This window comes from Rattus rattus, chromosome 13 (genome assembly GCF_011064425.1).
Source record: "Rattus rattus isolate New Zealand chromosome 13, Rrattus_CSIRO_v1, whole genome shotgun sequence".
Taxonomy (NCBI): domain Eukaryota; kingdom Metazoa; phylum Chordata; class Mammalia; order Rodentia; family Muridae; genus Rattus; species Rattus rattus.
In genome coordinates this window covers 63,950,700-63,973,426 of record NC_046166.1, presented here as the reverse complement: position 1 = coordinate 63,973,426, position 22,727 = coordinate 63,950,700, and the positions used below count along the sequence as shown (strand labels likewise).

The following is a 22,727-nucleotide window of genomic DNA, read 5'->3' as shown; positions in this document are numbered from 1 at the left end:
GTAGCACCCTCCAGCACTACAACTACCAGCGAGCGAGAAGCGAGAGCACAGCTACATCACGTTTCCCGTGTCCTGTGCCCAAAGCGTGTGGTAACTTCAGCAATAGAATCTTACCGTGTAGTTCTGATGGAAACCAAGCACTATGACAATAGCCAAGAATACACAGAGAAAGATGAGATCTTTCACGTAAAAATCCTTTAATGTCTGGGAGAAGCATTGTTCAACCATGCAGGATACCTCTGTACAAACTAAATGATTATTCTATTTTCTAGTTAGCTACATGTATAAAAAAGCATGATTTTTTGCATTTATTTTTGGGTTTCTTTGATCCTTCCCCCAGTCCCCACTTTTCAACCACTGTATCAGATAATCGTTATGTCGACTTGACACAAGTTAGAGTCATCTGAGAGGAGGGACTCTCAATGAAGACAATGCCTCCATAAGATCAGACTGTGTGCAAGCCAGTCAGACCTTTTCTTAATGAGTGATTGATGGGAGGTGGCCCAGCCTATTGTGGGTGGAGCTGTCCCTGGGCTGCTGGTCCTAGGTTCTCTAAGAAAGCAGACTGAGCAAAACTATGGGGAGCAAACCACTAAGCAGCTCTCCTCCATGGCCTCTGCACCAGCTTTTTCTTCCAGACAAGGCCCTGTTTGAGTTCCTGCCTTGACTTCCTTCATTAATAATATTTAAGTTTTCAAAAACTATCTTCAGTACGTACATGTGTGCGTGCGTGTGTGTGTGTGTGTGTGTGTGTGTGTGTGTGTGTGTGTGTGCTTGTAAAGGAATTTGTGTGAGTTTGTAATAAAACTTCCCTAAAGCTGTATTCTAAAAGTATATGTTAAAAGAAAATGAAGGTATTTTAAGAGTTATTCATAATTTTGCCCTTGTCATTCCATATCTCCACTCAACAAAACCACACTACGTTTTCCACAGAATGCAAGGGATCTAGGGCCTATTTAATCAGAATAGTGTCCAGACAAACCTCTTCTTTTCCCCAAGATTTATTTATTTATTGTATGTCTGAGCGTCTTGCCTGCATGGACATTTATGTACCATATGTGCCTGAGGCCTGAGAAGACCGGAAGACCGAATCAGATGCCCTGGAACTGGAGTCACAGATAATTGAGGGTGACCATACGGGTACTGGGAATTGAATCTGGGTCCTCTGCAAGAGCAGCCAGTGCTTTTTTTTTTTTTTTTTTTTCTTTTTTTTTCTTTTTTTTTTTTCGGAGCTGGGGACAGAACCCAGGGCCTTGCGCTTGCTAGGCAAGCGCTCTACCACTGAGCTAAATCCCCAACCCCACAGCCAGTGCTCTTAACCACAGAACCATCTCTAATAGCTCAGAAGAGGCTTTTAAAAACACATTCTTTTAGAAGTTAAAAAGCAGACTTGAATAACTCGGTTAGATCACACCAGCACGTTAGGTCACTCTTATTTCCCCAGTGGATTACAGACATTGCGTCCTCCTTGGGGAGAGCCATAGCAGCAACTCAACCTTAAGAAGATGCTGGCCTCCCACCACAGCCTTGTGCCTCTGAAACGCATCACGGTCAGTGCACAAAAGCACCTCGGATGTTTTAATAGAATGTGGCTTTCTTTTCATCATCAACACAGCAGTTTTGTTTTGTTTTTTTTGTTTTTTTTTTTTTGTTTTTTTTTTTTTTAACACATCAGTTTTAACAACTTCAGAGTTAAAGCCATTGCCATAAATGTACCAGCTTGGAAGTTAAGACACTTCCGGTTAGGCGATATACATCCGGTATTGTGAAATCAATGCTTTCCGAGTGCCAAGGATTTGATGAATTCAACACTTCTGGCATCAGAAATGAAAGCTTCGAAGCTACTAGAGGGCCAAGGCATCTCTCAGTGGTTTGTGGTAGAGTCTATCCCACTGTTAGGATGAGGAAACTCCTAGAATAGCAGCATGAACCGGATGTTACATCAACACACTGGAGAACAATGGCGGAGCTGGGCTAGAAAATGTCATTGGTGCCATAAATGCTATTTTATGTTGGAGCTTTGATACGAGAATGAAGGATGATCTGATTCGGTAGACTTTATCACACTTGTAAGTTGGATGAACAAATGAACATTTTCGGGCAAACTTACAATTAAGGAAGGACCTAAGCCTTTCTCATGTATGTAGTTACCTTTCTCCCACGTGCCTACACCCCCGGAACTAAAACATTTTTTTGATTGTTGAGCATTGAAACAGAATCCTACATGTGCTAGAAAAGTCCCGTGACTTGTATTCACTCACATGAATGTTTATTACATGCATGCATGATGCATACATGACTTCAGTTAATTCTAATCACCATTCATTTAAATATTATTATTTCGTATATGACTAAGTGGAGACTATCTCTGTTCTCTGCCACTATAACAAAATCCCTGAAATTAAAAAACTGTACATTTTATCTAACTCGTGTTTTGGAGGTGTGGGGCCTTTCATCATTTAAATATGCTTGGCCCAGGGAGTGGCACTATTAGAAGGTGAGGCCTTGTTGGAGGAAGCGCTGTCACTATGGGGTTGGGCTTGGAGACCCTCCTCCTAGCTGCCTGGGGATGCTTAGTCTGCTCCTGGCTTCCTTCAGGTGAAGACATAGAACTCAGCTCCTCCTGCACCATGACTGCCTGGATGTTGCAATGCTGCCATGCTCCTGCCTTGATGATAATGGATTGAACCTCTGAACCTGTAGGGCAGCCCCAATTAAATGTTGTCCTTTATAAAACTTACATTGGTCATGGTGTCTGTTCACAGCAATAAGACCCTAACTAAGACAAACTCCATACCTTGCGTTTGCAGATCCAGTACTCTCACATCTCCCCAGCCCTTGTTCATCTTTTTTTTTTTTTTTTTTTTTTTTTAAATTCTTTCGACTACTGCCATTGAATAGCTGAGTCAGGGTAACATTATAAAGAAAGAAGGTTTATTTAACTTGCAATTGTGCAGGCTGACTGCCCATGTCATGGGAGCCTAATAGTGACTAGTAGGAACAAGTAGGACAAATAAGAACCTCACTGTCCCTTCCAAGGGCATGATGTCAAGAATCTGACCACTTCCTAATTCCACCACTGTGGAACCCAACACTTCAGCATGTGCACCTTGAGGGGACACACTTAAGCCATATCCAAAGCATACCATGTGCCAAGTGAGGGTCTATGGTGGTTTGAATGAAAATGGCCCCTGTAGACTCCCTTTTTATGTCAGTTTTGTTTTTCTTTAGTGACTGTGCTGTAAATTTCATGTCAACTTGACACAAGCTAGAGTCATCAGGCAGGAGGAAGCCTCATTTGAGAAAACACCCCCATAGGCAAGCCTCTACCTCTAGGGCAATTTCTTAATTGGTGATTGATGAGGAAGGGCTCAGCCCATTGTTGGTGGTGTGGTCAAAGGTTCTATAAGAAAGCAGGTTGGGCAAACCAAGCCTATGGGATGCAGGGAGTGGAATGTGGTGGTTTGAATGAGAATGACCCCCCACCCCACCTCAGCTATTTGAATGTTTGGTTCCCATTGGGTGAAGTGACAAAGTGATTAGGTGTGACCTGGTTGAAAGAGATGTATCACTGGGTGTGGGCTTTGAGCTTTCAAAGGTCCAGGCCAGATCCCCCCCCCCACTCTGTCTCCTGCTTGTGGAGCAAATGTAAGCTCTCAACTACTGCTCTAGCACCATGCCTGCTTGCTGCCATGGTCCCCACCACGATGAGCATGGACTTAACCTTCTGAAACTGTAAGCCAGCTAAACACTTTGTTTCATAAATTGCCTGGGTCATGGTGTCTTTTCACAACAACTAAGTAACTAAGACAGGTCCATTTGTTTGGAATACCCTTTTCTATCCTTTTACTGTGAGGTGATGTCTATTAAGGATGGTGAGGTGTTTCCCGAATGCAGCAGAAGGATGGACTCAGCTGTCTAGTCCAATATGCTAATCTGTCTTTTAACTGGGGCAATTGAGATCATTAATATTGAAAGTTATCAGTGAGCAGTGTTTATTAATTCTTGTGGTTTGTTATGATGTGGGTCCCTGCTTTTGATTTATTGGTCTGATATTATTTACTTCTTGCGTTTTCCTGAGTGTGGCAACCTCTTCAGTTGATGTTTTTCTTTTAGTTCCTTCTGTAAAGCTTGATCCGTATAGACATTGCTTTAGTTGGGTTTTATCATGAAATGTTTCTCTTTCTCCATGTATTATGATTGATAGTTTTTCTGGGTATAGTATTCAAGGTTGGCTTCCATAGTCTCTCAGTCTGTAGAACATCAGGCCAGTCCCTTCTGATTTTGAGTCTCCACTGAGACGTCTGGTGTTATTTAAATGGGTCTACCCTTATATATTACTTGGTCTTTTTTCTTTACAGCTTTTAATAGTCTTTTCTTTTAGTTATGTAGACTTAATGTCCTATTATGTGTTGTTGGAGATTTCTTTTCTGGTCCTGTGAATTTGATGTGCTGTATGTTTCTTGTCCCTTGATAGGCACCTCTTTCTTAAGGTTGGGAAAATTTTCTTCTGTGATTTTGTTGAAAACATTTTCTGGGCCTTTGACCTGTTTTGCTGTTGTTTTGTTTTTCTCCTTCCTCTATTCCAATTCTCTGTAGATTTGGTCATTTCATAATGTCCCAGATTGCCAGTGAGTTTTGTGTCCGTATTATTTTAGATTTAACGTTGGTTATCTCCAATACCTGTTTCTCTCTTCCATGTTTTCTAATCTGTTCCTGAGGCTTCTTACCTCCTAACAGTTTCATCTCTTCATTTCTTCATGTCAGTGTGGTTCTTTAGTGATTATGCTGGCTAGATTTGGGTCAACTTGACACAATGTATCGTCATTATAAGGAGTGAGTCTTAATTGAGAATATGCCTCCAAAGATTGGTTTGTAGGCAGGCCTCCAGGGCATGTTCTTAATTAGTAATTAATATGGGAGTGGCCAGCCCCCTGTGGGTGGTGCCATCCCTCAGCTGGTCCTTGTTCTATAAGAAAGCAGGTTGGGCGAACCAAGAGAAACAAGCCCATAAGCAGCATCGTTCCATGGCCTCTGCATTAGCTCCTGTCTCTAGGTTCCTGCCCTGCTTGAGTTCCTGATTGGCTCCCCTTGATGGGCTGTGGTATAAAAACCAAATCCTTTTCTCCCCAAGTCACTTTTATCACAGTGTTTCATCCCAGCAATAGAAACCCTAAGGCAGTGATTCTGTTTCTACTTTCATGTCTTAAGCTGTTTTCATTATTTTATTCAACTACTTATGTTTTCATGGTCTACATTGAGGCATTTATTCATATTCTCTTTAAGGTTCATGACCTTACACATAATTGTTACTTTGAAACCCGTCTTGTGTTTCAGCTAGATTGTATTTCTCAGGGCATATCAGGTTCTGGTGGAGACAAGTGATTGTAGCTGTCTATGTTTTTTGCAGAGTCTAGGCATCTGAAGTTATGAGGTATTTCTTGGTGTTGCTATTGGGTCTTGTCTTTGCGGGGTAGCTGTTCTGTTCATGGTTCCTCTTGTCCTCTCTGAAGCCGAGGCAAGTATGGGGACTGAGAGATCCTTGGTGGAGAGCCTCTGCAGGTCATCGAGTGACATAAAGAAATGGAGATGACTGAGGAGAAAGGGCTGAGAGGGGCTATGGAAACATAGAGGGATTATGTCTATACCAAGAACCAGTCTCAGGGCAGTGAAGGTATGGCAAGAGGATAGAGTCCTGAAAGGAGGCTGAAATAGGACAGAGATAAGCCTGGTGACACAGGAATGAGAGGGCTAGGGGACCTTGAATCTGCACCAAGAGGGAGTTGCCAGTTCACGGGTGTCAGGAGTGGGAGGAGAAGCTTCAAGGAACAGACTGCACAGCATGGAGAGACCTGAGAGACCATAATGGTAGGCAGGAAGGATAGTGAAAATCTTCTACTGGAGTACCAGTGCAGTGTGGCCACTGGCCACTCCTGGTGCAAGTGTTTCTGCGAATCCATGACTGACAAAAGCGAATGGAGCCAGGCTAGAAGGGAAGGCTGAGGTGGCTCAGTGCCTGGTGTGGTTCATAAACATAGTTCTGCCACATTACATTATTCAAAGTAAAGAACTTCTTTTAATTATGACAGATATTTCTCTGTCCTATGGCCTGTATCCTAGGAATGGTTTTGGCATAAATCTTGTATATTAACTATAAGAAAATATAAAAACAGAAAGCACTCTTGTGGATCTGTGTCTTGTCAGCCCTCTCTGTGTAGTTAATGTAGGTTAGTTTCTCAAGGTGAACTGGGAGACGCAAGCATGTCTGGAGGAGATCCCTGATACTTAGACAGACGTCTACCTGGTCCCCGCTCATGCCCTCAAATCTTCCACGTACCCACGGACCTCCGGGTCCCTGAGTTCTGAGACCAGAACTTCTAGGTCTTTTTACTTAACTTGGATTTTTTTAAGAAAGTGCTTCTCTAATCTTTCGTATCTGTGCGTGCACACACATGCTGTATGTATATGTGTGGGCAGGTGCTTCTGTCCCAAATCTCCCTCTATTTAAACCTAAAGTTAATGCTAGTACCCCTGAAGATTGTACTCCCCAGTGTCACTACATTTCCTAAGTTCCGGGATGTCACTTTAATCCTAACCTGCCATGTAGCGGCTGCTTCAGGCCTCTGCCTGTTCCTTCACAGAGGGGACATTGTGAAGCCCCATTCATATTAACTGCTTTTCCTTTTCAACATGGGCCAGCTTTTCCTCTTGACCATGGGTCTCATTCTCCTACTTGTTTCATCCAGGCCACGAAGAACACTACAGTGCAGACTCCCTTGCTCTGTTGTCTGCTGGGATACTGACTTTTGTTCTATTGGACAATCAGATTGGCAGGAATCAAACTATAATGTTGTGGTGGGCCACAGCAGAAGGCTGCTCAGCGAGTGCTTGTCTCTTAGCTGTTTGCTTCCTAACAGGCTGCAGGCAGTCTGCCTCATAGAGTCATAGTTCAGGGATCATCCGTTCACTCAGTAACATTACAGCAGACTGTGACTGTGTCCTCCTGTGCAGTCTCCCTGTGCTCTGGTCTCTCTGGAGACTCTGGTATTCAAGGCAGTAGGACTGTGTCTTCCAGCCTAGGTTCCAACTTGCTTCTACCCCTATCTCCAACCAGCTTTACATGATTAGACACAGAACACTAGGTCTGCCACTGTACAGTACAAAATGATGCACAGGAGCTGGGCTTTCACAAAGCTTTAAGCAGCAGAAGACACTGCTGTAACCGTCAACAGCGACAGGGAAACCACGGAAAGTAAGGGGCCAACAGCAAGACAGAGACGTCTCCTTGTCTAACAGCTTGTCCTCAAGGAGCCCTAAGGAGACCAGGGGAATCTGGCATCAGAAACAAAATAACAACTTTTGGGAATACAATTAAAGGGAGACAAAGCCAGTTACACAAGGTATCCACAAGTAGGGGATGGGATGTGCTTCCTGATGTAGCAGAGACTACAAGGACCTTGGTGTCATACAAGTCTTGCAGTAAGGTCACTCAAGGAGCCAGTGACAGTCGTGGAAGCAACACAGATTAGACTGCTACCAGTGTTAAATATCTTCACAGACCACATCCTAACAGCAAACTACCCCAACAGCCAGGATTTCAAGTTCTAACTCTGTAAGATTACTCTAAAGGACAGTAACTCTAGGATTCTTGCTTCCAAAGACATGTCGAAGGTTCCACTGTATCCTGGAGACACTGTTGATCCTCAACAGGGAGAGTCCCCTTCTCTAGTCACAAAGCACTTCCTTCTGAGCATGTCTGCACTCATGCAGGCTTGGGGAGGGCACAGCGGGATGAGCTTCTCTGCGGGTTTCCTAACTGCAGCTCCTGTTTTACAGAGGTGGAGAGCTTGTTTCTCCTTCTGCACCACATTCACTCCTGTTGCTCAATCTCAAGTTTCACTCCAACGAGAGCTGCACGCTGTCAGCCTGGCTTTGTGGCTGTTGATACTCGTACTTTCTTGCTGTGAAAAATAATGATGGGAAAGGTGAAGCATAAAATAATTACGTGCTAATGTCATTAATCACATTAAATCACAATGCTTGGTAAGAACTTGAAATTAGAAGGTCTTAGAACACAATTAACTTCCTGTAGAGAAAAGAAAGCAGGCATTTAATTCTAATCTAACACTATTGATATATATCATACTTATAATTATTATAATTATCATTTAAATATCAGGATCACTCTGAATTTTAAAATATAAGAAATAACTGAATAACCTATCAACATTTTTAATTTCCTTCTTTCTCACTACTTTTTAAAACTACATTTATTTATACTTTGAGACTTTCATCCATCCATCCATCCATCCATCCATCCATCCATCCATATGCATGCATACAATGTATTCTGAACACAGCTTTTCATCCCTCCACACCATCTTCTCCCAGAATCCTCCATCGCTGCACATTTTCCCTTACAACTGCACGTCTTTTATTTTTAAACTCACAGAGTCCAACCAGTGCTTTCAGTGTGTGCATGGTAGCGGGGCCACCCACTGAACCATAGGCAACCAACCAGGGGCCATTCCCCTGAAAGAGACTGACTCTCCCTCAGCAACCGGTAACTGTCACACCTCCTCTGCCAGAGCTGGGGTTCTGCATCCTTGACCCATCCAGCCTGGAAGTCTGACTGGCTTCTTCTTATACAGTGACTGCAATCGCGCATGTGTGACATCCTGTCACATCTGGAAAACCGCAGTTTGCAGTTCTTCTCTAGCTGGCTCCTATCATCTTTCAGACTCTTCCTTCCTTCCTCGGCGACCCTGAGCCTTGTGGGACAGAGATGTCCCCGCAGGACTGAGTTCTCGATAATAACTTATCTTCAGCACTTTGACATTAACCCCTTTCTTACTGCATGTAATGTAGAAGCCTGCAGACGAATGGAACATAAAGGCCACCCTATTAACTAGAGGCCAAAACAAATACACAGTCTTCTTACTAAAAGCTGCTTAGTGAAAAAGAATGATCTTAAGGTGAACCTGGAGATGATAAAGCTAAAAAGATCTGCGAATGTCATCCGACTTAGCTTTAAAACTTGCAACTTCTTCCTTCGAGCTCTGCTGGCCCAGAGAGACATTATTCTTGTTTATGCTATTAGGGAAAACACAGATTCTTATGCCCTGCATGTTCAGAGTATAAAAAAGGGTACTGCAGGACATAGTACCATATCTAACTTCAAATTAAACTAGGGGCATAGTAATAAAAAGTGTGCTATCTAGGCACAAAAACAGATGCATAGACCAAGGGAACAGAACTGAGTCCACACACCTACAGCCACTGAATATTTGACAATAAATGCCAAACATATACAACAGCTGTGGTGGTTTGTGTACGCTTGGCCCAGGGAGTAGCACTATTAGGAGGTGTGGCCTTGTTGGAGGCAGTGTGTCACTGTGGGCATGGGCTTTGAGATCCTCCTCCTAGCTGTCTGGAAGCCAGTCTTCTCCCGTTTGCCTTTGGAACAAGATGAAACTCTGCCAGGCTTCCTACCATGAGGATGGTCTGAACTCAGAACTCGTAAGCCAGCCCCAGGAAATGTTGTCCTTTAGAAGAACCACCTTGGCCCTGGTGTCTGTTCACAGCCATGGCAACCCTACCTAAGATAACGAGATCCTCTGCAGATGGCGCTGAGAAACCTAGCTTTTGATATGTAGAAAAGTAAAACTGTCCTTAATTCCCACCCGCAGACCTTCAAGGTCCTCAGCATGAGACACGATGGCCTGAACCTGCTAGAGGAGAAGGCGTGCGCTTCAGCTAACAGACGCGGATGGCGACTCTGAGTCGGACTCCATGGCACTGGAGAGAAGAGCAACAGTGGACAAAGGTGGCCTCATGGGACTTTTATACAGCAAGGGAAACTGCCAATCAAGTGCAAAGGCAGCCCACGGAGCGAGAGGAAACAACTGAAGGAACACAGAAAACATCAGGAAAATCAAGAATCCAATGTAAACACAGGGTATGAGACTGAACAGAATGCATAAAAGAATACAAATAGCTAGTAAATGTTTACTTTAAAAAGTGCTCAATATCAAGGGATTGAAAATTTAAATTACTTTAAGATTCTGTCTCACCCCAGTCAGAGTGGCCACCATCAGGGCTACCAACGACAAATGGATGTGGCTAAAGGACTCTTATACACAGTTGGCGGGAGCATAAACTATTGCCACCACTCTCAAAGAAGCTAGAAATAGAACTGTCACACGACCTAGCTACAGCCCTCCTGGGCATGCACCCAAAGGACTTTATAGCCTACTACGGACACACGATCCCATCCCTGCTCACTGCCACTCTACTGCGAATAGCCATGAAACAGATCTACTACACGTCCATCAACAGGTGGACATGGGGACACCTACAAGGCCATGTCCATCAATAGATGGACATGGGGACACCTACAAGGCCATGTCCATCAATAGATGGACATGGGGACACTTATCCGCATGTTAATAGCGTTAATAGCGAAGAAAAATGAAGTCATGAAATCTCCAGGGAAATGGATAGACATGGGAAAAGTATATTTAAAGAGGGAACTCAGACGCAGTAAGACACATGTCACGTGTTCACCGTCATATGTGGAGTCCAGCTTCAAATGCTTTCCTTTGCATGTTTACTCGGAGCACAGGTAGAAGCAGTGAACCACAAAGTCTCTTCTGGGGACGACACATTAAGTGGGGAGAGATGGGATGGAGAAGGGTTAACATAAGAAGAGAATGTGAAAAGCTGCACGGAAACCTCGTGTCTCACAGTCCAAACAGGACTGGATGTAAAGCAGAACACGTAGAAAGAAGGTGGAGAAGTGGGGCAGAGCAGTGGAGGAGAGAAGGGGATGGGGTGGGCTGGCCAACTCTAAGGATGTGTCTGACAGACACCATGACCAAGGCAACTCCTCTAAGGACAACATTTAATCGGGGCTGCTTATAGATTTAGTCCATTACCATCATGATGGGAACTTGGCGGCAACGGGCAACATCATGCAGGAGGAGTTGAGAGTTCTACAACTTGTTCCAAAGGCAATGAGGAGAAGACTGGCTGACTCGTGTGAAGTAACTAAGCACTTTCTGGTTGGATTTGAGGTCTACTCGACAGGTGCCTACTTCATGCCTGGTACTGTTAACCTGATCAAAAGCCCATGGCTGTGGAGACCAAAGGCCCTAAGGAACCTGATTCTGGTTTTGCTAACTGGACAGGGTGTCATATTGCCTTCTAACAATTTATGTCTACAGTCAGCCTTGGTTACAGAATCTTTGTGTGGCAGTAGGCAGCAGACTACGAAGGAACTCACACCTGCTCAAAGAACTGAGAATGACTAACTGGTGCTTAGGTGGAACATTCTGAACATTCATCTATTTAATATGTATGGATATTTTATCTACATGTGTGTGTGAACTATGTGCACCTGAGGCCAAAAGAACCACCATGTGGGTCCTGGGGATCAAACTTGAGTCTTCCGGAAAGAGCAGCCAGTGCTCATAACACTGTCCCTCTGGCCTCTAAAATAAGACATCTTTACCAAATAACACATTTCCCATTGCTGCCAAGGCTCAGAGAACATCACAGAAGACAGACGGAACATAAGACACAGAGGGTGGGGAGAAGCACTACCCAATACTGTCTTCTGGAAATAACATGGCCACTCATGAACTCAGTGGCAGGGGTTACCTGCCCAGAAGGTACACAGATCACATCAACTAAAATTCAAGCACACGTAGGGCAGGAGCTCTCAAGGTCCTCCATTCAGTGAAGAGCTGTTGCAGTTAACAGCCGGTTGGCTGAGGGAGAATCATTCTTTGAGAGCGTGGCCTCTGGAAGGTTACCTATGCTGTAATGGACAGCACCAAGCCCATGTATGTGTACACAGTCAGCAGAAACTGAACTTAGTGGGGTTTGTTGGGTTTTTGTATTTGAGAGGAGAACTTGAGGCTATAGCAGGAGGTGTTAAGGGAGATCTATGGGAGTTGGAGAGGAATGGGAGGTACATAGTGAGAGAAACTAGTTATGGTCCATTTTCAGTCTGCGGTGTGTTCAGACATCACCAGAGAACCAACACCTACCTTTCCTAGCTGGTGGCTTGCACCTTTGTGTGTAGGGTTGAAAGTTACAGGGAGACTGCGGCTTGACTGAGCCCAGATACAAAAAGAGGAGAGGATTAAGAACGCCCCAAGATATTCATTAGATAAGGCTGTGCCGAGAACCAATCCAACGGGGAAGTTGGGTAGAGAGCAATAGGAAGGCACTAGGAACATCTTATTTCTCTAAAGCACTCAGCCAATGAGAATTAAAAGGGCAAAGAGCCACAACACAGGACACACACTGTTTTGTGCCAACTAGGAGCCACGGCCACCTTTGCCGTCTGTGCAGGCTGGCTCCCGGTTTCCACAAACTAAAAATAGATATGCCTTGCTTTGCTACTCGAGACCCCACTGTCCTTATTATGAAGTACAGGAGACTGTCTCTCCCAGTGTGGGAGAGGTTCCATCTCCCAGGATTGCTCGATGTGGAGAGAGAAGCCCTTGGTCTCTGGGAGTAGAAGATGCATCCTGCCCCCCTTTGGGTGGACTTCTGCCATTCCTCCGCCTCTCCTCAACACTTCGAATAAGGCCTAAGAGGATTTTTAAAAGAAGTGAAGCTAAGTTAACTCCTATGTTCCCTGGAAAAGTGACGAGGAGGACGCGGTTTAGAAGTCCGGGACACCCTTTCTTGTTTACCACCTCCCATGACAAATGAAGACTTGGAGCAGCAGTGTGCAGGGTTCTGGGATTGTCTTGCGATGGCTTCCCATTGCTGTGATAAACACTATGACTAAAAGCGACTCTGTAAGGAAAGGTGTACTCAGCTTAGTCTACAGTCTGTCACAGAGGAAAGTCAGGTGTGATCTTGGAGTCAGCAACTGAAAGCAGAGACCAGGGAGGTTAATTACCCTTGTCGAAGAATTAACCGAAAGCTAAGAAGTTGAAGGTCCATTACAGACTTTAGAGATAGAAAGGGTTGATGGCTTGTTTCCAAGTTCCCTTTGTAACTGTACCTACAACCATAATTAGCTAATTATAGTTAATATGCACGAAGAAATATTAACTACAGTACAGTGATGCATTCCCTGTGTATGGGTGCTAACAAAAACCCATTAAAACAACAATTAACAAACGAATGCCCCAAAATCAGCAACATAATCTAATGCTTCACATACCAGACCAGACCATCAGTCTACGAGAGTCAAAAATGTCAGAGCAATTTAGAAAGTTAAAATAAATCTAAAAATAAGGCCAATAAATTTTTTTAAATAGGGAGAATGGAATTTAAGAAATGAATCATTATGGTCCATTTTCAGCAGAAGATGCATTTAGAGCACATCAGAGAACAGACAGGCAAAAGGCCCAAGGCCCATCTTCCCTCCCTAGCAGCTGGTGCCTGCTTGTCTAGGAGCGTCAGGGTCATCTAAGAGCTGAAATATCTGGTGTCCTGCTACATAACGGAGCCCCTGAACCAAGAGAGGGAAGCTTGAGCCTCAGATATTAGATACGGCTCTATGTCCCGAACCAACAGGATGGGGATTTGGTGAGGGGAACTATTCTATCCTGGAAAGACTGTACCTCCCTAAAGAATTCATCCAATAAAAACTAAAAGCACAACTGGAGACATGGAGATCTCTGTTTTGTGACAAGTCAGTGTGCCAGCCATTTCTCCTGTCTGCTCAGCCTACTACCTTGCCTCTATATTATCAAAAGCAAGCCTGTCTCACTTCCAGTATTTACTTTGCGAGCTCAATATTCTTATAAAGTGAGGATTACTGTGTCTCATAAAATGGTCACATTTCATTGTATACCCAAATAAAGTTCTCAAGAAAGAGTTTTTAAAAACTAAAAGAATAAAAGAATAGGATAAAACCACAATACTCCATCTCAAAGGAAAACAAGAAAGCAACTGTCCAGGATTTCTACGTAAACCTCCAAATGGCAGCCAACAGGTGTGTGAGCTCAACAAGCGGGCGCACACCTCTGTGCCTGTATCACCATTTGGAGCACGGACACTGTACATACGTGTATATACTTAGACTACATAGAGATAACAGAAGAAGTGCTGTTTGCTTGGCTTTACAGCCATGTATCACTTCTTTGATACAGCAAACACTGGACAAAATAATGTAAGGAAAGCAGAGTTTATTTTGGCTTACAGTTCTGGGATAGAGTCCATCGAGGCAGGGAAACGGGGTAGGAGTACTGACAAGCAGACTGCGTCCTCAGTCTGAAATAGGTGGACGCTCCTACCCAGACAGCTTTCTCCTTCCTCACTCTGTCCTTGACTTCAGTGCATGCCCTGATACCAAGCTACCTTTAGACCAAATCTTCCCAGGTCAGTTAACCTAATCCAGAAACTCCCTCAGGACCCACCCAGAGCTCTGTTTCCTTCGTGACTCTAGACTCTGTCAGGTGGACAGTTGAAAGGAACCCGGCATTCTAATATAAGCATCGTGTTGCTTCTCCTCCATAATGTACCATGGAGGCCACGCCTTCATCTCTTAAATACCACAAAAGGCGTCAGTGTACATACATCTGATTCCGGACCTATATGGCTTAAAGTCTGTTTCTTCTTTCTGGTGTACATGTTACATTAGGGAGATTTTCCATTTGTTCTGACAGTGACATAGGGTGTATTAATAGTGCTTAACTATAATTTCTGGCCTCGCGCCTTGATTTCACAGTTCCTGAAAGCCATTTGTATGCTACTTTGGTGTTCAGTTGTTTGACCATTTCGATGTCATCCCAAGTGAGTACACAGGAGGAAAAATTAGACAAGGAAGGAGTGGAGGTAACAACTGGCGATTATAATCTCCATCACCGCAAAGCTTCTAACGGTATGGCCACCTCTCGAGGCCACAGACAACAGGAAGGCAAAGATTTAACAGCCACAGTGTTGGGATAAATCTGTGTCAGAAAAGGTCTACAGTTTTCTAAACAGCCATGTTTTATAACCTTTTCTTAACTAATCTGTGTTCAACACGTTACATACACAGCTTGGCACAGAACACACTTACAAACGGGATGAGCCTCCACCTGCTGTCTTAAGCGGATTCTGTTCATTGTGTCATAAAAGCTGGGTTCTGACAGCATCTCTCCTGCAGGAGGCACGCTGAATATTCTCATAATCTTCCTCTTATTCCTAAAACACAAAAACAAAGCGGGTCTGTTCTAATACATATATGATTATCTCCTGATCCACTAAAAGTATGAATCAAAACTTTCTTGTAAAGTACTCTAATTTTCACTAACATAGAAAGCTCTCTGTGTAGAGCTATGGTGCCATAAAGGAAGGGGGCCACAAAATAAGGCCCTTTCCTTGTGATTCCCCTCAGCTCCTAGGGAAAATGGTGTTAAATCGGTACACAGACAAGGGGACATGCCATTTTCCCTCCTTCCACAACACCGGGGTAAAGACAAACCACTGGAGTGGGGAATATCCCTGGTGAGCAGACCTTACTTTGGGAAATCTGTGAATAAAATGTTCTTTAATGGCGCGGTTTCGTGGGGCATTGTTTTAGAAACAAGAGCATCTCTGCTTTTAAGAGAAGTGAGAAGGAGGCGGTAGCTCTTTTGAGAGAAAAGTTGTCACAGGCAAGTGGATCCGTGATGACATGTGGCGCCTTCTTCCACCCACGCCACACCCACAGGCCAGCCACTGAGAGAGAGCGACACAGCAGCAAGGGCCAGCACAAGTAGGTGAGGGATAGCCAAGGCCAAACGGAAACCATTTCTGGAGTTCGAATTATAATGAATTAATGACCATTTTAAACCTCAGTAGAGAATGTCCTGAGTATATACCCACAAACAGAATCCTGATTTTTCTCTTTAAAATACACCGTAACCATCATCATCACCACCATCATTGCTGCCCCTATCATCACTGTCATCATCATAGTTGACCCCACTACTGTTTTGCTGGATTCGGGGGAAAGAAGCCAAGAAGAATTAAAACCGTATTTATTAAGTAAGCTACACTAGAACTAAGGCAGAAAAAATGTCTCAAGAATTTGGACTAAGTGGCATGTCAGTAATACAAAGAGAAAAGACCCATTTCTTATTCTCAAGGAACTGGCATTTTTATAAACAAAGAACAGAGAAGTAGTGTGCTGGTTTCTTGTCCACTTGATCTATAGCTGGGGCCATCAGGGAAGACAGAACCCTAGTGGAGGAAGTGGCTCTCTCAGACCAGTCTGTAGGTTAAGTTGTGGTGTATTTCCCGATCCACAGCTGATGTGAGATGGCCCAGCTTACTGCGGGCCGGCGGTCTCAGGTTGCATAAGAAAGCAAAGTGGACAAATCTTGGAGAACAAGCCAGAAGCAGTGTTCCTCATGGTCTCTGCCTCAGTTTCTGCCTCTAGGTTCCTATCTCGGGTTCCTGTGCCGTGTGCCCTCTCAGACTGTGGCCTGTAGGCTGAAACTGCTGCTTTCCTCTGCAAGCTGCTTTCCGTCTTGGTCTTGATCAAAGCAACAGGACACAAATTCATACAAGCGCTATGCACAAGAACCAAGGGAAAGGTCAAACGGGTGAGGAGAGGTTTGCTGACTACATGGGCATCAAAGTATTTTTGCACTTCAGACCGTTGGCTGAAAAATACTTTAAAGTGTGCTCATTCCAAGGGGGCAGCGTACCAAGGCTGTTACAGAGTCAGGTGTTTTGGAAGTGATAGCATCAAATTGTAGAGCAACAGGTCTGTTACTCCGAACTGAATATGGGGATTTTCAGATCAAACCTCAGTCACCAGCGCCAACCTGGACAGCACCTCTCAGTCCAGGAACAAGACTTCTGAAGAAATATTTTTATGCATTTAATTCAGCTAAAACGAAACAACGGCAAAACAGCTTCTGTGAGCAGTATCTTCTACACCCTTATTACCTCTTGGCATACATGAAGAGACCAAAGCTAACAAGGATAACTATCAAGTAAACATTGGTGGCTTCGTTCCAGGCTTCATGGACTGTGTAGTCAATAGAACCGTCGTCAGCCATCATACCATAACTTCCGGCCATGGGATCTGTAAAAAAAAAAAAAAAAAAGGAAGGTGGGGTTGGCTAAGCCATGGTCACAAACTGTTGTACGGCCTAGAGCTAAGAATACTTTTGTCTTTTTAAATAGATGCATGCCGTTCATTCCTCGCATGTATTTTTGGGTTCTGGGGTGTGTGTGTGTGTGTCAAACTCGGGTTATACATACACTAAGCACGCTCTTTACCCTAAGCTAGCCTGGGGCTCCTAAATCAGCACACTAAGATCCCAAATACCTATGTGCTTCAAATTTCCTCCGTATTTATAGAGTCTAAAAAAATACCGTCAGTTTGCCTCTTTTAGGAAAAGTTAGACTGACTCCAGATTTAGGTCCTAAAGGTATAAAACACAAGATTCCTCCCACTTTTTAGTTTGAAATACTATAGCTCTTACACAATGTTAAGGTGTAAGATTAAAAAAAAAAAAAGTATTCCTGAAAACTAAATTTGAAATGCCAATGCAGTTTCCAAACTGTAGCTGTCACTGAGAGGAGAACAACGGGAACCTTCAGAACATAGGCCCGAACAATGGCTGGGATTCTGAAGGCAGCCTCTCTCATGACATCAACCTAGAAAAGAACAGGAGCACGCTAGCTGCTCCTCACGCGCTCCCCAACACCCCTGCACATCAGCGGCTGGACCAAGCTTTGCCTGTTCCCCGAATTTGGCTAAAAAAAAAAAAAAAAGTGAGGAGATTAAAAAGTTACTTCGCTACGTAGACATAATCATGCATTCTTTGGACATTCCCACAGAAAGCAGGGGTGATGTTCACAAGTGTATCAACAGTAAGCAAAAGGATAAAGGCTTCTTATTTGTGTCTGAGAACTGAATTTCCCCCTGAGGACAAAGTTCTCCCCTGTGTTGACATAAAAGGGATGTTTGAAAGCAATGCAGAAGTGTTTCAGGCAGTCTTCACGTGTTGGTAAAATCTTGTAAAAATCTTTTGGTCAAGGAACAGTAAACAGAATTTAGCTATGAAAGACTTAAAACTTTAAGATCTAAATATGAGGGCAGACCTAACTCCTAAATATTAATGACTGGAGTCATGGGCTTTTGGTAGAGTGGGAAGAACAGGATAGGTGACAGAGTCACATGTTCAAATCTTATATTTTTTAAAAATTCAATTCCAGGGGTTCTCTGAATTTTTTGATTTATAGTAAGTAGTCAGTCTATTTTAGATGGAAACTTCCGGAAGACCAAACACTAGAATTGCTTTTAATTTGTGGCATTTTAGACCATGGCGAATGCCAAGATACTAAGACAGCAATAGCTATGATCGTGTTTGGAAAAACATAAGCGTGTGACTGGAAACGCTACAGGGAGCACAGACGATAGAGCACTAACAGCCACAGTCCTCAGAACTGGAGTTAACCAATGAGGAAGGACTCAGTGATCAATAAGGCCACTAGGATAAGGACTGCCATTTATTTACCTGACAAATTAACACAATGTTTCCTAATGCCAAGTGGATCTGAACCCAATCAACTTCTTGCTACAGCTTTCGACAAGACCCAGTCCATGTGCCACCGTATGAATAGCATTACTTTTACCCAGAGCTTGATTGCTTCCTACCATGTTACTCTTTAATCGTATTTAGAAAAAGGTTTTCTAACCATTGCTGACCCAGAGTGGCAAAATGCTAACTGAGATATACAACAGATACTATAAAACCATCCATAGTATGCAATAATACTGTTACTCCATAGGTCCCAGAATGTAGGAGTTATCTTTGACCCACAGTTGTAAGGGATCTGCACTGAAGCTAGGCCTCTCCTGCTAGTCCTGACACCACCAACGCCATGCTTTCTAAGTCAGGAATGGAGAACTCAGAGTCACCGTGCAGACCAGACACGGTACTTTAACCACTCCTCCCACGCACTTGTGTAATCCAACCAAGTGTGTGGATGCGTGCCCTTCCTCTTCAGTCTAAAGTAAAATGTCCAGGAGTTCATTTCAGGAAGGTTAATGCTCCCAGGTAGATGTTGGGAGTGACATTGCAGGCTCTTTTGGGAAAACCGACTCCTTCCCTCAGCTGTCCTGTGATGTAATGTTTAAACTATTATTGCATTAGAAAGACGCTAGCTAGAATGAGCTGATTTAAGCTCTCAGGTAAATACGAGCATTAAGAGATAATGCCGTCAAAAATGCATCCATCCGGGTTTAGTTTAAGGCTGACCTACTTTTAGGTGACAAGATCAAGTTAATCACGAGGCATTATCGTTAAGTTTTAAAGTTGGTCCGCTCCGTTCTAGAACTAAGCATTACCTGCCACCTCGCTTGGAATGTTATTGCTGCCTCTCATGTGGAACTTTGTTATTTTCTCACGGAAATGCAGCCTAAAATGTTAATTCCTAACAACCAAACCCCAACACCGGGAGGGGACGCTTCTTTCTCCTGACTCCGAAGCACTGCGAAGTTTGAGGTCCTAAAGCAGGAGGGAACAAGCTCACAGGCTTCCACCCTCTCCTGGAGGAAGGAGCACAGCTGAGGCCTGCGGACTGCGCAGTCCACATTCGAGTAAAAAAATTTTTTTTCTTTGCACCCATTCTGCTTTGACGCACTGCAACTCTGTAACAGGTGACAGTGTGATCCCAAGGCCACAGGGACCCGGGAACGGAGGGGCAGAGGCGGCACACAGATCAGACGCCCAAACCTGGCCTCCTCCAGCCGCGTCCCCGAGCCAGTGCAATCTGCTCCAGGTGGCATACAGGACAGTCCTCCCGCGACGGGCGGTGGCACGTTCCCGCCGGCGTCTCTGCGGCCTCCCGCACCCCGGGACCCTTGGCACGCGGCAGCCGCCCGGCTCGCTCCGCTTGCAGAAGACACCCAGGCCCAGGGTACGACCCGCAGCTCGCGGCTGGGCCTGGCCGGGGCGGGCGGGGCCGGGGGCGGGGCGGTGACGCGACCGCGCGCGGGCGGGCGGGCGAGCGGGCGGGCGCTCAGCGGCTGCTGAGGTGCGGAGGCCGCCGCGCCGCGCCGGTCCGCTCCGCTCGGACTGTTCCGGGAGTCGGGCGGGAGCGCGGGCCGAGACCCAGCGGACCGGACGACCTCTCCTTCGTCACTTCCTGCCGGCCCGCGGTTTCCGGAGGGAACGAGAAGCCAGGTTTTGTTATTGGTTTTTCTTCCTTCCCTCTTTCGGAATCGGAGCCGGGCGCCGTGGCGGGCCCGCGTGCCGCGTGTGGCGGGAGCGCAGCGCGGCGCGGCGGTGCGCCTCTCCGCGCGCCGCGACCCGGGTCGGCGCGGGCGGGAAGCGGCGGGCTCAGGCGAGGGCGCCGAGGCTCCTCCGCGGTGGGGCGGTCTCAGGGTGTCTGCGCGTGCTCCCGAGAGGAAGCTGGCTGGCTGGGTTCTCGGTCTCCTCATCTTCCCGGCTGCGAGGCCAAGGCGATTGCTCTCGCATCTTTGCGTGAATGGCTAGGGTATTTTTCAAAGAAGAAAAGACAACAAAAACTTTGCCTAGTGACTTGAATGGTTAACGTTTTCCAGCGTGAGGCAGGTGATGATTGTTCTGTGGGGTTGCAGTTTCGCCATTAAACCGATCAGTCTGTCCCCAGGTTAGTGCGGCCATGCAAATAAAGCGGCCCATTGTCCACGTGCTTAAGGGCTTAGCTATTCCAGCAGGGCAAGTTCTCTGGGATCATCTGACTTCTTGTTACAGTTCTTGCTCGCAGTGTAGCGGTTCTGTTGAATTGGTATGCAGAGATACGAGTAAATAATACTGTAACTTTTAGCAAGTTGTCGTGCCTTATCACAAACTCACCTTCCCCTAGGTACAGAAACATACCAGCCTACTTTATACTATCAGTATATGTGCATTTACGTATATTACATACACACCATTTATATAATGTTTAACCATTGAGTTTAAAGTTAGGAAATTAGAAACAGTAATTTTGCTAGGACAGTGCCAGATGTTCATAGATGTTTTATATCAGTTCATTTTCAAGGGTAGCTTCTTGCTTAAGAGAAGATTGTTCCGTTTTTTCAGCGCACGAGTTCGATTTGCATGCACCACTGTGTATACAACGTTTGCTTTAGAGAGTTGTTTCTTTTGTGGAATTAAGGGTGTGAGAGTAGCTCAGCAAATTAGTGCGGCTTTAAAAGTAGAATTGCACCTAATCCATTTGGGTGTTTAGTACTTTAAAAAGCCTTGTGACTCTTACTCATAGTGCCCATTATATAACATGATTCAGAAGTTGATCAAGATAAGGTGGGCACTAAGGTACTAAGTGCCATTACTTGAAGGGACCCTCTGTGTGTTTCTTAGTACAGTTCCTAACTAAAGGAAAACATGTGAAATTATTTTTTCAACACCAAACTAAGAAAATTAAAACAAACAGCAGGCTGTTAAGATTTGCTAGAGTGTGTCTTTTTTTCCCCTCCTCTCATCTTTTAGATAAGGTCTCACTGACTGGCCTGGATTTATGTAGACCAGGATATCTCTGAGCTCAAGAGACCTACCTGCCTCTGCTTCCTGAATGCTGGGATCACTCAGCTAGGAGTGTTGGGGTTTCACTGAGCCTTTGAATATTAAGAATGGTAGATTTTTCTGTATTGTGCCTAGTTGTGCATAACTTTTAAATTAGGGTTTAAGTATTTTAAACACATTCACTATTATATCCAGTATAAGACTAGACTATACAGATGCCATTTAATGATTTAGGTAGCCATAACAGTTCAAAAACTGATTTGTGAGGGTGATAGAGTATCATGAGAAAGTAGAAAGATTTGACAAACTGAGGGACACGGTTGGAAGCTTGTGCCTGTGGCTAAATTAGCATATTGGAACTTACCTATCAGATAATTCTAATGGGTATGTTACTGGGAAGAAATAAATCTTGGCAAAGCTTTGTTAGTTGGTATTTACCAAAGGGTTTCTTTCTTTACCTGAGGACATTGCCTTTGTTGAAGGAGGCAAATACAGAAGAGAAAGTTGCAAATTGACTTTCTGAGTGAGTATTTCTCTGTAAATAACTCTTGCTACCCCATACGGACCTCCTCAAGCACGTTGCAAGCTTTGAGATGTGCCAGTAGTTGATGGTAGATGAAAGAAAGAAAAAGGGAAGAGAGAATAGTGTTAGGAATCCCCTTCTGTCCTTGGGAAAAATTTTGGAACTATGAACAAAATCTATCCCAATAATAGTAACAACAAGATACAAATCATACCATTTGTTATCAAGAAGTAGGGAAATATATTCCCTTAATATAATCTACACCCAATTGAGTAGATTTAAAATAACCTGTAGGACATGAAGAGTTACTAAATTATTCATATGCACCATTTCTATGTTTGTGACAGCTGTAGTGACCATAGCACAGACTTAGCTCCTGTCTGTAAGTGGTGATAGGAAGGCAAGCCTGTCTCATCTTCACTTCAAAACTGGGCTTCTGGGCTGGGGAGGCAATTGAGTGTGAGAATTTGCCTAGAATGCTTGGAGCCCTGGGCCCTGTTCCCACATTGCCAAAACTGAAATGGGAAAACTTGTGTCTGGTGTAAGTGTCCTTTAGCCCACAGACTCCAAGTCAGTTTGTGCTGCAAGTGAGTTGTTGCTTGTCCCCAGGGCCTAGAACAGAGCCTGGGCAGGGAAAGTATCTATGAAATGAACAATGTAGCAAGTGCGTCTGTTTCCTTTCGCTTAGGTCTGTCTGGCCCTTATTTAAGGGCTATTCCAGGCTACCTCTATAGTTTAAT

At 44.5% G+C, this 22,727-nt stretch overlaps 2 protein-coding genes across 3 annotated transcripts in view; one reads left to right on the top strand and one right to left on the bottom strand.

Annotated features, from left to right (window-relative positions):
• Positions 1-7,179: 7,179 nt before the first annotated feature.
• Smim19 (small integral membrane protein 19) lies at positions 7,180-20,041 on the bottom strand. Of its 2 annotated transcripts, none has more exons than XM_032919438.1 (4): positions 19,692-20,041; positions 16,891-17,029; positions 15,032-15,156; positions 7,180-7,961 (listed from the first exon to the last, which is right to left on the bottom strand). In XM_032919438.1, the coding sequence occupies exons 2-4, from the start codon at positions 17,022-17,024 to the stop codon at positions 7,897-7,899; spliced, it is 324 nt and encodes a 107-aa protein (XP_032775329.1). In that variant the 5' UTR covers positions 17,025-17,029; positions 19,692-20,041; the 3' UTR covers positions 7,180-7,896. The 2 variants fall into 2 exon arrangements, with proteins under 2 accessions (XP_032775329.1, XP_032775328.1); XM_032919437.1 differs by lacking the exon at positions 19,692-20,041 and adding an exon at positions 19,304-19,467.
• Positions 20,041-22,727, top strand: part of Slc20a2 (solute carrier family 20 member 2) — an 88,562-nt gene continuing 85,875 nt past the window's right edge. The window contains exon 1 of the mRNA XM_032919439.1: positions 20,041-20,141. The gene's annotated coding sequence lies outside the window, so the exon portion shown is untranslated. The remainder of the gene's footprint in view (positions 20,142-22,727) is intronic.